Source organism: Leptodactylus fuscus, chromosome 4 (genome assembly GCF_031893055.1).
Source record: "Leptodactylus fuscus isolate aLepFus1 chromosome 4, aLepFus1.hap2, whole genome shotgun sequence".
Taxonomy (NCBI): domain Eukaryota; kingdom Metazoa; phylum Chordata; class Amphibia; order Anura; family Leptodactylidae; genus Leptodactylus; species Leptodactylus fuscus.
In genome coordinates, this window is record NC_134268.1 from 203,271,855 (window position 1) to 203,290,324 (window position 18,470).

At 46.6% G+C, this 18,470-nt stretch overlaps 1 protein-coding gene across 2 annotated transcripts in view; it reads right to left on the reverse strand.

The window, feature by feature from the left end:
- Positions 1-18,470, reverse strand: part of MYO3A (myosin IIIA) — a 151,793-nt gene that overhangs the window by 120,491 nt on the left and 12,832 nt on the right. Inside the window, exon 1 of one of the 2 annotated variants that reach the window (XM_075271731.1) lies at positions 8,376-8,554. In XM_075271731.1, the coding sequence (XP_075127832.1) occupies positions 8,376-8,543 (168 nt within the window). In that variant the 5' untranslated portion in view covers positions 8,544-8,554. Of the gene's footprint in view, positions 1-8,375; positions 8,559-18,470 lie in introns of those variants that run through there. The other variant, XM_075271730.1, reaches the window with a different exon arrangement.

Below are 18,470 nucleotides of genomic sequence, written 5' to 3' on the forward strand. Positions count from 1 at the left end.
GGTTTCAAAGAAACATGGCACCAACAAGTTGGAAAACGTGGGCCATGCGTGGACCGTGTTTGAGTCTGGCAAGCTCCAGATCTGCTACCAGGTTCCAGCCATTATCACAGGCGCAAAAATGCCAGGCCCCAGGTGTAGCAGGGAAAAAAAAATGCCATCTCAGCCAGGATGGCATCCCTGACCTCGGAGGCACTGTGCTGTCTGTCCCCCAAGCTGATCAGTTTCAGCACGGCCTACTGACATCTCCTCATGCCAGTGTTACAGTGTTTTCCGCTAGTAGCTGGGGTGGAGGTTGCAGCTTCGTAGGGTTTCAGTCTACTCCTGCCATGGCCTGGGAGAGGAGATAGGCCACCCCAGTTTGCACCCGGGGAACAGACTCCACCACATTCACCCTGCCTGTCATTAAAGATAAGCACTGCAGCATCCCTGACCACAGGCGCTTGTCCATGTGTCGGTGGTCAAGTGGACCTTGCAGCAAAGCGCAGAGCTCTGGGCCCGACTGATGTTATGGGACACATGCAGGCGCAAGGCAGAGACAGCACACCAAGAGAAGTAGTAATGGCTAGGCCCAGCATAGGGAGGTGCCCCAGCTGCCATCTGCTGACGGAAGGCCTGGGTCTCCAGAAGCATAAACAAACACCAACATCTCCAGGGCCAGCAGTTTATCGATGAGGCTGTTACAGGCTTGGGCATGGGGGTGGGTTGTATTGTACTTCTGCCTGCAATGAAAAGCTTGGGAAATGTGGAGTGGCTGGGAAGAGGCGCATGATGGTGCAGGCCAAAAGGGCGCATGAGGGTGAACTCCCCAATGTGTCAGAGATAGGTGTGTAGGTGTCCTTGCATCATATACTTGCACCATATTTGGCTTTGGAAGTTAATTTTGTGCCAAAAAGTGGTTAAGACAGCGATCCCTCAACTACTCCCGTTACACTGTCTATTGAAGTTACCATCTGTGGAAGTGGACCACCATTTCTAAGATCCCAAAGGAAGCAGGCAAGAGATGTGCAGTTCAGAAAAAAAGATGAGAAAATAAGTTTAGGCTGTAGAGCACAGAGGGATCGGAGAGGACAGAGCTGGTGTCGGCCAGGTATTCCCACAACATGCGCCTATACTTGTCCCTCCTGGTGACACTAGGCCCCTGAGTGGCAGTAATTTGTCCAGGGGGGCCATTAACGTGTTCCAGACCTAGGAATAAGTCTTCCAACAGGGTAGAGTTTTGCATGCCTTTGCTTCTACCCACTGTTTTTGCTGCTTAGCTTCCCTCCACATCTACTCTGCTTTCACCCCTAAACATCACCCCAGTTTATGCCTTTGCTTCTACCCAGGTTTTTTGTTGATTTAGCTTCCCTCTACATCTACACTGCTTTAGCCCCTAGACATCACCCCTGTCCATGTGGGGTCGGTGGCCTCGTCATCCACCAACTCCTCTTCCAATTGCGCACTGCCCCCTTACTGCAAACCGCACATGACCACAGCTTGCCTTGATGGCAACTGTGTCTCATGATCCCCACTTAGGTCCAGACAAGTCGGTGGCGGGTCCAAAACCCCAAAATTGGAAGGAAATGGCAGATGCTGCAGTATTTCTAACACCTGTTCCTGGTGCTCGGGCCTGGTCTGTGTTGTACCCTGCACCCTGCTTAACGCGTCTGCCATATCCGAAGTTGTGCTGAGCGCATGCTAATGTTTCGTGTCCAGTGCAATGGATGGGATGGGATTTCACATAAGTCTGCCACCCATGGCCACTCATGGTTGAGCAACTGAGGGAGTTGACTTTGACGAACCCGAGGGTTTTGGAGTTGGAACTACATCAAAGGTCTGTGCTGCTCACACACTCTGCTCAACACATGATATGTTTAGTGCCAGCAGTGTGGAGACGTCGCACAACAGCCGTTGTTCCAGCAGGTACAGGCGTTGTAGGAGTGCATAGAGGCTAGCAGCGGCAACTATACACTTTAAAAACTATCCGCACAAGCGCCACACTTTCACCAGTAGCTCAGGAACATTGGGGTACCTTTTTCAAAAGATTAGCAGCAATGAGTTAAAAACGTGGCCCAGGCATGGAATATGTTGCAGGCTGCCAAGCTACAGAGCCAATCCCAGGTTATGGCCATTATCACACATGACAACATGCCTGGGCCCAGGTGCAGTGGCAAAAACCACATTGCCGTCTCATCGAGGATGGCATGACTCACTTTGTAGGCAGTGTGCTGTCTGGCCCCCAAGCTGATGAGCTTCAGCACGGCCCGCTGACGTCTCCCCACACCAGTGTTGCAGCGTTTCCAGCTCGTAGCTGGGGTCAATTTAACAGCGGAGGAGGGTGGTGTTTCAGCCCTCCTCCCAGGAATGTTGTGTGGGGAGACAAGTCAGGCCACCACATTTTGCGACCCGGTCCACGCCTCAACTACATTCAACCACTGTGCCCAAATTGAAAGGTAGCGTCCCTGTCCGCATGCACTTGTCCATTCGTAACTGGTCACATGGAACTTTAGGGCTAAGCGCTGAATTTAGGGACCGCCTCATGTTTGGGGGAAAGTGCTGGTGTGGACGGCACAGTGCGGTGGCGCAGTAGACACTCTGCCCAAAAAGGGCAGAGTGTCCCCCAGCCGGGATTCCAACATCTCCTGGGCCAGATTTCTTGAGATGAGGCCGTTGAAGCCTTGGGCATGTGGGTGGGTTGCGCTGTACTTTAGCATGAAATGAAAGGCTTGGGAGATGGGGAGTTGCTGGGAAGAGGCGCATGATGGCGCGGGCAAAAGGAGAAATGGCAGGAAAAGGTGAGGATAAGGGTGAACTCCCCAAAGTGTCAGAGGCAGATGTGGAGGTGTCCTGGCTCCTGGTCTGGACTGCAGCGCCAGCCCTGTCAACAGTGGAAGAGGCAGTGGCCGCCAGGCCAAACGACGATTATCCTGCGCTTGCTCTCACCCACTGAGCCCAGGGCTTGCCTTCCAAATGATGGCACCCGCAAGAGGTGGTGAGATTCCTCTCCGCAGATCTCCAAACCATCTTGGACTTGCAAATTGCACTAAATTTGTCATGTAACTGACATGTATATGATGAGTCTATCCATTGTCTGTTCATTTTGGTGAAAGTCAGCCTGTCAGCTGACAGACAGCTGTGCTTGTCAGTGATGATGTCACCGGCTGCTTGTACCCCCAGTTTTTGCTGCTTAGCTTGCCTCCACATCCACACTGCTTTTGCCCCTACACATCACCCCTATCCATGCCTGTGCCTCTAGCCATAAGTCTGCCACCCATGGAAACTCATGGTGCAGAAAGTGAGGGAGCTGACTCTGAGGAACCCTTGGGTTTTGTAGCTGGTACTCCATCAAAGGTCTCTGCTGCTCACACACCCTGCTGAACATACGGTATCTAGGGTTAGAGCGTGTGGTGACCTCGCACAACAGTAGGTGCTTCAGGCAGATGTAGGCCTTGCTGGAGTGTATTGCGGCTAGCTCCAGGTACTGTAGACTTGGGAAAGTGGGTGTCCAAGTGCCGCACTTTCACCCTTGGCTCAGCTAATTTGGGGTATGTTTTTAAAAATCATTGCACCACTACATTGAACATGTGGGCCAGGCATGGAACGTGTTGGAGGCTGGCAAGCTCCAGAGCCCTCCAACAAGCTAAAAAACCTGGCCCCAGGGGCAGCGGGGATAAACAAATTGCCATCTCATCCAGGATGGCATCCCTGACCTCAGAGGCAGTGTGCTGTCCGTCTCCCAAGCTGATGAGCTTCAGCCCAGCCTGCTGACGTCTCCCCACACCAGTGTTGCAGCGTTTTCAGCTCGTAGCTGGGGTCAATCTAACAGCGGAGGAGGAGGAGGGTGGTGTTTCAGCCCTCCTCCCAGGAATGTTTTGTGGGGAAACAAGTCAGGAAAATTCTTGAAACGGGAGAGTTTTGCATCTTTGCCCTTGCTGCCTATGGACATCCCTTTGCCTCTAGCCACCATTTTCCCTGCTTTGCTTGCCTCCACATCCACACTGCTTTTGCCCCTAGACATCACCCCAGTCCATGCCTTAGCTTGTACCCCCAGTTTTTCCTGCTTAGCTTGCCTCCACATCCACACTGCTTTTGCCCCTAGACATCACCCCAGTCCATGCCTTAGCTTGTACCCCCAGTTTTTCCTGCTTAGCTTGCCTCCACATCCACACTGCTTTTGCCCCTAGACATCACCCCAGTCCATGCCTTAGCTTGTACCCCCAGTTTTTCCTGCTTAGCTTGCCTCCACATCCACACTGCTTTTGCCCCTAGACATCACCCCAGTCCATGCCTTAGCTTGTATCCCCAGTTTTTCCTGCTTAGCTTGCCTCCACATCCACACTGCTTTTGCCCCTAGACATCACCCCAGTCCATGCCTTAGCTTGTACCCCCAGTTTTTCCTGCTTAGCTTGCCTCCACATCCACACTGCTTTTGCCCCTAGACATCATCCCTATCCATGCCTCTTCCCCTAGCCATAACTCTGCCACCCCTGGAAACTCATGGTGCAGAAACTTTGGTTGCTGACTTTGAGGAACCCTTGGGTTTTGTAGATGGAACTCCATCAAAGGTCTGTGCAGCTCACACACCCTGCTCAAGATATGGTATTGTAGGGTTTCAGCGTGTGTGAATGACGGACAACAGCCTGTGTTTGGACAGATGTAGGCCTTGCTAGAGTGTTTTTAGGCTAGCAGCGACTCCTGTGCACTTGCAAAAGTGGGCGCACAAGCGCCGCATTTTCAACAGTAGCTTCGGTACATTTGGGTATGTTTTTAAAAAACTTTGCACCACTAGGTTAGACGTGGGCCAAACATGGAACGTGTTGGAGGCTGGCAAGCTCCAGAGCCGCTACCAGGTTCCAGCCATTATCACAGGCGTAAAAATGCCAGGCCCCAGGTGTAGCAGGGAAAAAAAAATGCCATCTCAGCCAGGATGGCATCCCTGACCTCGGAGGCACTGTGCTGTCTGTCCCCCAAGCTGATGAGCTTCAGCACCGCCTGCTGACGTCTCCCCACACCAGTGTTTTAGCGTTTGCCGCTAGTAGCTGTGGTGGAGGTTGCAGCGTCGTAGGGTTTCAGTCTACTCCTGCCATGAATTTTGGCCTGGGAGAGGAGATAGGCCACCCCAGTTTGCACCCGAGGAACAGACTCCACCACATTCACCCTGCCTGTCATTAAAGATAAGCACTGCAGCATCCCTGACCACAGGCGCTTGTCCAAGTGTCGGTGGTCAAGTGGACCTTGCAGCAAAGCGCGGAACTAAGGGCCCACCTGATGTTGAGTGACACGTGCTGGTGCAAGGCGGGGACGCCACACCGGGAGAAGTTGAGACGGCTAGGGACGGCATAGTGAGGTGCCACAGTTGCCATCAGGTCCGGGAAGGCGGGAGTTTCAACAAGCCGGAACGCCAACCTCTCCTGGGCCAGCAGTTTAGCGATGTTGGCGTTCTAGGCTTGCGTGGGTGGGTGGTTAGCGGTGTATTTCTGCCGGCGCTCCAATGTCTGAGAGATGGTGGGTTGTTGTAAAGAAGCGCCTGATGGTGCCTTTGATGGTGCAGGAGAAGGAGATAAGACAGAAACAGGGGAGGATGAGGGAGAAGTCAACAAAGTGGCGGAGGCAGATGAAGTGATGTCCTGGCTCGTCCTCTGGAGTGCATCGCCAGCACTGTGAGCAGAGGCAGTGGCATGAACGGCGGGCGACGTTTGTCCTGCCGTTGCTGCCTGCCACTGATTCCATTGCTTGGATTCCAAATGACGGTGCATTGAAGTGGTGGACAGGTTGCTCTTCTCAGGGCCCCTACTCGATTTCGAGAGGCAAATTGTGTAGACGACACTATATCTGTCCTCGGCGCATTCCTTGAAAAAACTCTACACCTTCAAGAAACGTGCCCTCGATGGGGGAGTTTTTCTGGGCTGGGTACAAAAGGGAACATCTTCGGACATTCCGGGTCTGGCCTGGCTTCGGCAAAGCAGCTGACCTCTGCCTCTGGACATGTCTCTGCCTCTAGCTACCCTTTTTGGTGCTGCACCTGCCTCAACATCCACACTACTTTCCCAGCTTGACATCTGCCTTGTCCAGGTGGGGTCGGTGTCCTCGTCGTCCACCACCTCCTCTTCCAACTCCTGTCTCGCCTCCTCCTCCTGCACAATGCGCATGTCAACTGGCTGCCCTGACAGCAACTGCGTCTCATCGTCGTCGATGAGGGTGGGTTGCTGGTCATCCGCCACCAAATCGACCGGAGATGGAATGGAGGAGACTCTAGTGTTTGAGCATCTGGACACAGATACTCGTCTGTTAGGTCCGTGGAATCGCGAAATGGAGGGGCAGGTTGCGGTACAGTCAAAGGAAGGGAGAACAGCTCTGGGGAGCAGGGACAGTTGGGGTTATTGTTCTGAGAAGATTGGGAATTTTGGGTGGAAGGAGGACAAGACTGTTGGGTAAGAGGAGGTAGAGGCTGACTGGCTGGTGGACAATGTGCTTTAAGCGTTATCCGACAGCCATTGCAAGACCTGTTCCTGGTTCTCGGGCCTACTAATCTTTGTACCATTCAGCCTAGTTAATGTGGAACTTTTGTGCAAAGCGCAGAACTTAGGGCCCGCCTGATGTTAAGGGACACACGCTGGTACAAGGCTCAACTCACCCTAAGTGCCAAAAACACTGCTGGTGCAAGGCTCTACTCATGCCAAGGGCCTCAATCTCTGCTGGTAGCTCAGCTTAAGGTCATGTAACTTTGTTTGGAAGGGCTCATGTTAAGGGCTAGAAAAGTGAATTTTGGAAGGTCTTACCACATCACACACACACACACACACACACACACACACACACACACACACACACACTCAAAATGACAGTTAAGGGTGAGGGCTTTTGGAATTCCCATTGCCTATTCCATTTGTGGTTGTCATGGGGAACGTGATTTAAAGGGGTGGTTGTTACTGTTTGTTGAGCTTAAATTGGGGTTTGTGTCCATCCATTTGGGGAGTAAAGAAGGTTTCCAGGTATTTTCCCACTTTGATAGAGGTTTTTTTGAATGTGGAAAGTGTGTAGTTGTTAGGCAGTGATGTTGGGGTAATAGAGGGTCTTTGGTGTGTTAGATGCCCCCAGGCATGCTTCCCCTGCTGTCCCAGTGTCATTCCAGAGGTGTTGGCATCATTTCCTGGGGTGTCATAGTGGACTTGGTGACCCTCCAGACACGGATTTGGGTTTCCCCCTTAACGAGTATCTGTTCCCCATAGACTATAATGGGGTTCGAAACCCGTTCGAACACACGAACATTGAGCGGCTGTTCGAATCGAATTTCGAACCTCGAACATTTTAGTGTTCGCTCATCTCTAGTGTTATGTGTTCCTATTATATGTATATGTGTTCTGTGTACAGTTATCATGTGCAGATAGGTAGATAGGTATAGAAGATAAAAAGATAGATTGATATAGATAGATAGATAGATAGATAGATAGATAGATAGATAGATAGATAGATAGGAGATAGATAGATAGATAGATAGATAGATAGATAGATAGATAGATAGATAGATAGATAGATAGGAGATAGATAGATAGATAGATAGATAGATAGATAGATAGATAGGAGATAGATAGATAGATAGATAGATAGATAGATAGATAGGAGATAGATAGATAGATAGATAGATAGATAGATAGATAGATGATAGATAGATGCCTTAGGGTTGAACTTTATCTTCATACTCAAATCTCATTTGTAGGGATCTACTGTATATATATATGAATCTTCTTAGTACAGTTAGTACTCCAAAATTATATGCTATAAAGAGGATGGTGCAAGTTGAAAGGTTATCTCCTATCCATACGGAGATTCATCTCATGGGCCAACCACATCTAGATGAAGCAGCAGGTTGTCCTGTATGGGACAGCTGTGCTCGGCTATCTCTAGTGGTCCCATAAACAGTGAACAGAGCAAAAATGCGCCTGCGCCGAGGGGGGAAGGTAACCCTGCTCTTATGGTTGGTGGGGATCCTAGTCATTGGAGTCCACTGATCAGATACTTATCTGATAACGTGTAATCCTTTGCCCAACTCATTTAACATAGGAGTTATATTTGTATATGCTTACACCATAAACGTGCATACACCACTGTATACCATCTACAGAACCAGGGGAACCACAATGTACCCATCATAATCATAACATCCATTATACAATGGCTCTGCCACAAACACATGGCCTACATTCTAAGCAGAAGCCATGGTGGAAGCTATTGCCCACAGGCAGTGATTTCCACATTCAAGATGGCGGACAGAGAGTAGATTTACTTAATGGAAGCAGACGCTAATACAGAAGGACCCTGATATAATGTAATATGTCATGTTACACCCATTATCATACTATGTAGTATACAATATATGCTGTACAATAGTCACTTACATGAAATGGATCCATGATTTTTACAGCAGCTTTGCTTCCATTTTTCTTATTTTCAACTTTAAAAACTTTACCGTAAGTTCCTTTACCAATAGTCTCAATTATTTCCCAAGTGTCTGAAGGGTCTGGAAATCCATCAAATACAAAAGATTTACCACGGAATGAAAACATCTTCGATGAACCGGCCTGAAATGTAAAAAAAAATAGTTGATATGTGGTGTGGTATGTACAGGATAAAAAATTCTAAAAACTCTGTCTCTCACTCTTCCCAATGATGTTATAATGGAGGATTACCAGTAGTAGAAGAGATGACATCATCAACGAAGCAATCTGCGGCAATAAGCTATCAATGAAGGAGAAAAACAGTGTCCTACTCCTTCTCCTCCAGAACAATGGTCCTAGCCAGAAGCAGCAAACATATCACATATGCAGCCAAGTTGGGCCCGCAGAGAGAAGGGGGCCCATTTTATTTGTTGGTCAAACCTTGCGAAATTTGTCACACAAGTCTTGCCCAGTGGTTTCATTCAGACCAAACAGGTCTTAAAGGGGTATTCCCACGTCACATACTCAGCAGTCTTCACTGCTGTAAAATCTTCTTTCTTCCTGGTTTCTTGCATCATTTGGTGGGCGGGGTTTCACATGCAACCTGTTGTTTAGCTCCGCCCCCAAATCAGCGTGTAGCTCCGCCCACCCATATTGGACTATGAAGTACAGGCAGCAGCAACTCCATTCTGTGTTACATACACAGACTGCCTGTCTCTGCCATAATGAACACAAATCAATTAGCTAGCCTGATAACTGGGAGAACAGAAGACAGTTCAAAAATGAAAGCAGCTCCTCTCCCCTATCTGATAGCAGGAAGCTAGGTCACATGTGGTGTAGACACAGGAATAGCTAGAAACACAGGCTGGCTCCCTGCACTTAGCCCCTCCTCCCTCCCCCCTGAGAGCAGCAGATACATCACTTGACTTTTGAGCAGATAAGTCAGGGCTGTGGCCACAATGAATTGAATAAAGTAAGATAGTGGACAAACAAAGCAGTTTTGCTGAAGCAATGTATTTAGGAAAAGTCTTACATCCACATTAACCAGCAGTATAGATAGATCCTTGTGATGGGACAACCCCTTTAAATAAAATCGCTATTCCTATACCCTGGGGCAGGTATAATGAGTGGGCAGACAGAGTCGAAGGGATGTGTATGCTCCAGCCAGTTGTCTTACAAGACAAGAGGAGATGAAGGGGAGCAAGTGCTATTATAGTGTTTTGTTTTTTGGTATTTAGTAGTGCTAAAATTCCTTATTATGGGGATATTATCACTCATTAGGGAGAGACCACCATGTATGTGTGTGGAGTCTTACAAAGCCCTTTTCGCTCCACTGTGGGGGATTATGGAAAGAATATGCAAATATGTTTCCCAGGGTGTCAATAGGGAAAAAGTGCTTCTGTATGCTGCCCTCTATGGGAAGCTCTCTTGAACATCATGCCCGACTTTCCAACAAGCCTTTATTGAAATGATGCGGGGTTTTGCCAAGTCCCAACTGTGGGCGGCGCCATTTTGATCTGATTGGATCTCATCAGCACAGGCTAGGGAGAACTGACTTGGCAGAAGTGAGAGACTTCTAGACCAGATTATATTTTCCTATTTACATCCTGGGAACCATATTTGCATATTCTTCCTAAAATTCGTTAGATAGTGCAGAGGGGCTTGTTAGTGACCCCCAGCAATGTAGCATGTATCCCACCAATGACCCTAGCTATACCCCTGGATAGGGCCATTTGACTTCATATCTAAAATTCAGAACAAATTTGCATCTAAATAAAATCTACAATAACAGAAATTCTGAATGGTAAAGGGAATACAATCTGAATAAATAATCGCTGGATAATTACTCATTAATAGGTGACACAGTCATAATGACAGCAGATTAGGAAAATTAATGCCTGTGCTAATGAAGGCATTTTTATAGGCCCTCGGGCTTTGTATATTTTTAGGAATAATAAATTGCTATGTGATAGTCGTGCAGAATATAATGTAAGGCACTGCCGGGATTCTCTGTCCTTCAGTGATTTCTCCTTGGGATAAATATTATTGTTGTAATAGTTGTACAATTTTCCAATATACTTTATGTATAAATTCACGGTTTTCTAGATCTCTGCTTGCTGTTATTCACTCTGCTTAATCCCAGTGGATAAAAATCAGTCCATAGTCATGTGATGTCCAGTCCATGGTCATGTGATATACAGTCCATGGTCATGTGATGTTCAGTCCATGGTCATGTGATGTTCAGTCCATGGTCATGTGATGTTCAGTCCATGGTCATGTGATATACAGTAAATGGTCATGTGATGTTCACTCCATGGTCATGTGATGTCCAGTCCATGGTCATGTGATGTCCAGTCCATGGTCATGTGATATACAGTCCATAGTCATGTGATATACAGTCCATAGTCATGTGATGTCCAGTCCATGGTCATGTGATGTACAGTTGATGGTCATGTGATATACAGTCCATGGTCATGTGATATGCAGTCCATGGTCATGTGATAAACAGTCCATAGACATGTGATATACAGTCCATGGTCATGTGATGTTCAGTCCATGGTCATGTGATATACAGTCCATGGTCATGTGATGTTCAGTCCATGGTCATGTGATATACAGTCCATGGTCATGTGATATACAGTCCATGGTCATATGATATACAGTCCATGGTCATGTGATATACAGTCCATGGTCATGTGATGTTCAGTCCATGGTCATGTGATATACAGTGTATGGTCATGTGATGTTCAGTCCATGGTCATGTGATATACAGTCCATGGTCATGTGATATACAGTCCATGGTCAAATGATTTACAGTCCATGGTCATGTGATATACAGTCCATGGTCATGTGATGTTCAGTCCATGGTCATGTGATATACAGTCCATGGTCAAATGATTTACAGTCCATGGTCCAGTGATGTACACAGACAGCACACAGACGTCTTCCTTGTGCAGTACATGTTTTATCTGTTCTTCAAATTTAGAGCTAAGTGATGCTGAAAAATAAAGAGAACAACATCCTTTTTTAAGTTGCAAAAAAAGAAAACACACAGATACTCCGGCTCTCTAAATCATATAATAGATATTGCTCCACTGATTCCAGCACAGTTGGAATTATTTCTCTATCCCCCACCGTTCCTGAGCAACAAAAAAGACATCTTTGGAAAGAATAGAAGCCGCCATATAGGGTGCTGTCATTAATTTGATACTGATTTTTCTGCTGATAGACTCTCTTTAAATACCGCTAGTGTGAGTCCACCCTTAGACATGCTTATAGGTGTCTACATAGATATTAGTGACCCCCACAGACAATAGTTCTCCCTACTCCACCTCAGATTGCTTCACATACAGTCCAGGCCACACAATTCTGGTGAATAGAATACTTACCTCTTCCTTCTGTGCACCTCATCTATTATCCTCGCGGCTACCCTGTCACCTGTACTACAGTATGACAAACATGACCATAGAGCAGCAGGACACTAAAAGAGGTGCACAGTTGGGCACAAAAGCACTTTGCAGGAAGAAGAGATAAGTATTCAATTCTGCACATCTGGAAACAATAGTTTAGTGGCCAGGTTGCAAGGGTGACCACTGTGACCCCTGTAGCTGTTTGTTCTGTCTTGGGCTGGAAAGTCCCCAGCAGTCCCCAGCTATTGAGTGCTGAGGACCTTCCTGACAAATATGTGACATGGCTTACTAGCCCTCAACACGTAAAAAAAAACCCGCACAGTATATGTCCCCCATTTTTGGCCCCCGCACAGCAAATGGTCCTGTTTTTTCTTCACCACACACAATACATGGCCCCCCTTATTTGGCCTATACACAGTATATAAACCCCAGACAGTGAGGTGTTAGGCCGCTACCTTTTGGATTATTGGAATAGGTAGCGGCCGTTAATTTACTGATTTATTCATACTCCAATCTAGGTGGGGTTTCTACCATCACCACCAGGGTGCACTGTACCCAAATCTGAAATCCTGACCAGCGTCGTAATGTAACGTACAGTGCCGCCTAAAGGAGGCACCAGAGACCGTCTTGGACAGAAGCGTGGATACGCGAGTAAATCATTGGCCGTTACTTGTTGCAATAATCCAATAAGTAGCGACCGATTAAAAAAGAATGCCATGAGGTGCCGTCTGAGGTTTTTGCTTCAGGTCACTTTATGGCAGATGCAGTCCTGGTCCTCAGGCCACAAAACTCCACTGGTCCATGGGCCTTGAGTTTCACACCTGTACTTTAGACGGTTTAGTCCAAGATTCTAACCTTTTAAGATGGATTTACAACACAATTTTGGCACATTTTGTTACATTTAAGCTATGTCCACTTTTCTGAGTCATGTCCGCATGTCTAACATGTTCTAACATAACAAAATTTAGTGATTTTAATAATTATAAATGGAGGCTGGTGGAGACCCTTCCAGGCCCTCAGGTGGTGAAGGTCTCAGGGCAAGGGTTTGCCTTTCCTATAATCCTAAATCCACCGAGGATGTTTGTAGCACCGAGGGCAGCTAAAGTTTAACCCTGACCAAGCAAATGTCAATGGTGTCACATCCCATGGTCGAATGGTTAAACAGAGGTCAGTAAAGATGATACTGACATGACATCTGATGATCTTCTAGCTCTGGCAACATCTTCAAGTATCTGTGCAAGTGAGACAAAGTTCATCACAGTTTTATTATTACCCTTCACTGGTCCTGTCCCAATATCTGTGTGAGGGGAAAATATCCGTGTAAAGAGAGAGATTAGCATTCATTCCGCCATCTTGATTTGAAAATCTACATTCTGTCTGTCTTTTAGTTTGCTTAAACCTTGAGATTTGCAGTTCTGCTCTCTTGTCTTATTTAGAAGAAAAGGTTGGAATGTTCCTCAGATTCTCATAACCAGTGGCGTACCTACCACCATAGCAGCAGAGGCAGCTGCCACAGGGCCCGGGACATTAGGGGCCCGGTGACAGCCGCTACCGCTGCTATCATTATACTCGGGGTCTTTTCGGACCCCCGAGTATAATGATTGGCGGACCGGGTGAGGTAAGAAACATAAAAAACACTGTTACTTACCTCTCCATGATCCTACCAGGCCTCCTTTCTAGTTGTCTGACGTCTCTGACGTCACATGAACCTGGCCTGCGTCCCGGTTCATGTGACGTCTGACGTCGTTGAAGAAGGACGGCAGCAGAGGAGCCGGGGACAGGTCTGAAAAGACCCCAGAGTATAATAATTGTTTATGGGTGTCCACAGTGGGACACAATACTGTGTGCAGGGGCTACTATGGGGGATAATACTGTGTGTAGGGGCCACTATGGGGGATAATACTGTGTGCAGGGGCCACTATGGGGGATAATACTATGTGCAGGGGCCACTATGGAGCATAATACTGTGTGCAGGGGCCACTATGGGGGATAATACTGTGTGCAGGGGCCACTATGGGGGATAATACTATGTGCAGGGGCCACTATGGAGCATAATACTGTGTGCAGGGGCCACTATGGGGGATAATACTGTGTGCAGGGGCCATTATGGGGGATAATACTGTGTGCAGGGGCCACTATGGGGGATAATACTGTGTGCAGGGGCCACTATGGGGCATAATACTGTGTGCAGGGGCCACTATGGGGATAAAACTGTTTGCAGGTGCCACTATTGGGGACAAAACTGTTTGCAGGGGCCACTATGGGGGATAATACTGTGTTCAGGGGCCACTATGTGGGATAATACTGTGTGCAGGGGCCACTATGGGGGATAATACTGTGTGCAGGGGCCACTATTGGGGATAATACTGTGTGCAGGGGCCACTATGGGGGATAATACTGTGTGAAGGGGCCACTATGGGGGATAATACTGTGTGCAGGGGCCACTATGGGGGATAATACTGTGTGCAGGGGCCACTATGGGGGATAATACTGTGTGCAGGGGCCACTATGGGGGATAATACTGTGTGCAGGGGCCACTAAGGGACATAATACTGTGTGCAGGGGTCACTGTGGGGCATAATAGTGTGTGCAGGAATGCGTAGGAGGGGGTCGATCGAGGTCTTCGGTGTCGGTCGGGGGGGGGGGGCCATGTCAAAAGTTCGCCACGGGGCCCCGCCATTCCTAGTTACGCCACTGCTCATAACTGTTACTTAGGTTCTCAAAGCAAATACAGAATGTCCATTAGATATTAGATCAGTCTAAACAAATTCTAAAGATGAAGGACAAGAGCATCCATTTTGATGTTTTGCGCAGATACTTTTGTAAAACTAAAATGGATGACACGGACAACCATGTGTTAACTCATGAATTGCTTATGCACATTATGTACCCTAACCAATGATAATCCATATTTTTCTGTGATGTATCAAATTGGCAAATAGTCATAATTCATCTATATAAGCTAACAATTTTTAATAAAGAAGAGAACACCTATGATCATCAGAAACTAAGCGTGTCTGATTCCGTGTGCTCCCGAGCTCGGCAACCATTTTGTTTAAATTTGGAACCGACAGCATGGGCTCCCAGAGGAATTCCCCCCACAGTCTGATAGAAGAGAAGCAGAACTTATAGGAATGGATACCCTATGGCAGGTATATTTACACAGCTAGGTATACATTATACCTTATCATAGGTTCTATTCAATATATGGATGCAGTAATAATCACCTGTAATGTATTCTTATGTCAAGTACATTATAGAAGTGGTTCCACTTCTATCTATAGCTCACTAATGCAATTCCAGGGCGGTTTTCACACTTAGGAATTTGAAGTTGATGGGTGGATTCCACTTGAGAACTCCCACTGAAATGAGTAGGAGGTGGAGAATACACCGTCTCCGTCAGTGCAGAACTTGTCAAAATCCACTCGCAGAAATAGACTGCTATAGGTCCAGTGGCGTAACTACCGCCATAGCAGAAGAGGCAGCTGCCACAGGGCCCAGGACATTAGGGTTCTTTTCGGATCCCCGAGTATAATGTTTGGCGGACTGGGAGAGGTAAGAAACATTAAAAAAACACTGTTACTTACCTCTCCACGATCCGGGCAGGCTTCGGCCTAGTCGTCTGACGTCTCATGACCCCGGCCTGCGTCATTGAAGATCGACTACTGCGAAGGCCGACAGCGTAGGAGCCGGGAGATAGTTGAGTAACAGAAGTTTTTTTTATGTTTTTCTCCCCCTGGGTCTCCGATTATTATACTCTGGAGTCTGAAAAGGGTTTATGGGTGTCCACAGTGGGATATAATACTGTGTGCAGGGGCCACTATGGGGGATATTACTGTGTGCAGGGGCCACTATGGGGGATAATACTGCGTGCAGGAGCCACTATGGGGGATAATACTGCGTGCAGGAGCCACTATGGGGGATAATACTGCGTGCAGGGGCCACTATGGGGGATAATACTGTGTGCAGGGGCCACTATGGGGGATATTACTGTGTGCAGGGGCCACTATGGGGGATAATACTGCGTGCAGGAGCCACTATGGGGGATAATACTGCGTGCAGGAGCCACTATGGGGGATAATACTGCGTGCAGGGGCCACTATGGGGGATAATACTGTGTGCAGGGGCCGCTATGGGACATAATACTGTGTGCAGGGGCCACTATGGGGGATAATACTGTGTACAGGGGCCACTATGGGGAATAATACTGTGTGCAGGGGCCACTATGGGACATAATACTGTGTACAGGGGCCACTATGGGGGATAATACTGTGTACAGGGGCCACTATGGGGGATAATACTGTGTACAGGGGCCACTATGGGGGATAATACTGTGTGCAGGGGCCACTATGGGGTATAATACTGTGTGCAGGGGCCACTATGGGGGATAATACTGTGTGCAGGGCCACTATGGGGGATAATACTGTGTACAGGGGCCACTATGGGGGATAATACTGTGTGCAGGGGCCACTATGGGGGATAATACTGTGTGCAGGGGCCACTATGGGACATAATACTGTGTGCAGGGGCCACTATGGGACATAATACTGTGTACAGGGGCCACTATGGGGGATAATACTGTGTGCAGGGGCCACTATGGGGTATAATACTGTGTGCAGGGGCCACTATGGGACATAATACTGTGTGCAGGGGCCACTATGAGACATAATACTGTGTGCAGGGGCCACTATGGGCGATAATACTGTGTGCAGGGGCCACTATTGCGGATATAATACTGTGTGGAGGGGCCACTATTGGGGATAATACTGTGTGCGGGTGCCACTATGGGGCATAATACTGTGTATAGCAATAAATACAAAAGAGAAAATTAGGGCTGCGTCTTACCACCTGACTGGGCTTTGTAGGGAGGTGCAGGATCTTTCCTCCGGATCGTGAGGTGAATTCAATAGTAGAAATGAAGTGGAAAGGGCAATCCGTAGACACTCCACAGCCTTTAAAATATTCAATTCTTTATTCCATTTAGGTTAAAAGGAAGATACACAAGATAGGGTGTCCATCAGAAATTACACATAGTGCGTTAAAAAAAGACGCTTACGCGTTTCGGGGTGTCACCCTTAGTCATAGCATGTTATACATGCACAACCTTAAGGCTTATAAATGCTATACACAGGTGTAGCTTGTCATTACTCTGTCACGTGTCGAGAGTCGAGTATGTTTACTTGGGGTATAAATAAAGTTTGTTTTGATTGAAAAACTTTGTTTCGTGTTATTTATTTAATGAAACTAGTATTTGTAATTCTTGTTTTAAAGGTTTAACATATTTAATGTTTATCATTTGCATATTTATGCCAATTACTGAAATCTTATTTCTGAAGATATTCAGACCAATGCGACAATCAATGCCGCGCGATATTTAGATTTTAATTTCAACAATATAAGGGAACTATAGATGGAATAAATATAAAGGTTGCTCTACAAACCAACCAGATAAAGATATTCAAAGTTTGTATCATTTCCAAGGAACTGGCTGTTTCAAAACTGTGTAAAGAGAGTTCCTTTGTCCCGCCTCCATGGGTCACGTGGTTTAAATTGACCAATGAAAATGTGCGATTGGGGTGCATTACTATTACTATATACCATGGTTCCGCCTGTTTATATAACGGAACACGTGACCTTTTTGGGCCAATAGGCATCATTCATATTCCTGTCTTCACACGGAGCACATCGCGGCTGCCAAGAAGAACCTCAGGAAGAGACATCACACAAATCAAACCGAGATACAAAGGTAAGTACCAAACTAGTTAGTGAATTAAGAGGAAAATGAATAAATAAAATCTAAACATATAAGCAATTGGATTATGAAACCAAATTACAGATACCAGGCCTGCATAAGAACAACACTTGCGTGACACATGTCAGTACAGCCCCATTCTGAGGCTCCAAGGTAACAAAAATTCACCATAAAATAAAGAAACACGTAGAAGATATACTTATTCAATGAATACATGGATTTTGTACACATATAATACTTTGCATAAATGGGCACTTAAATATAACTGAAAGAAGGAATAAGGAGGTTTTTATTCTAATAGATGTAAGATATATCTGTTCTTATATTCATTCCTGATGGTGCTCTACTATTGAAATTAAGGATATACCATGCCTCCCTTTTAAATAACGATGTTTTGATGTTGCCCCCTCTAATGGATTGATTTACAACTTCTAACCCATAAAATGCGAAACTATGCGTATTACCTTTGTGTACTGTAGCAAAATGTCGGGATGCTCCTGACATACCTTCACTGATTGTTTTTGCGCTATCCTGTAAGTGTTCCATAATTCTGGTTCTTAGATTCCTTGTAGTGCATCCTATGTAATCAATGTTGCAATGGGTACATTTAATACAATAAATCACATTGCAGCTATCGCAAGTAATATGCGTCTGAATTGTGCAGTTGAAGTTGGCTGTAAAACTAGTTACTATTTTGCTGTTATTAGTATATCTGCATACTTTGCAATTAGGGGATTTACATTTATAAAAACCTTTAACTTTTGTAGCCTTTGAGTCGGTTTTTTTTATTATTGGTAAGCAGCTCGGGGCTAATAAATTACCTATTGTGTCTGCTCTTTTGGCTACATATTTCACTCCTTGGCTCAAAAGTTGGTTGGTAATTTGGTCCATTTC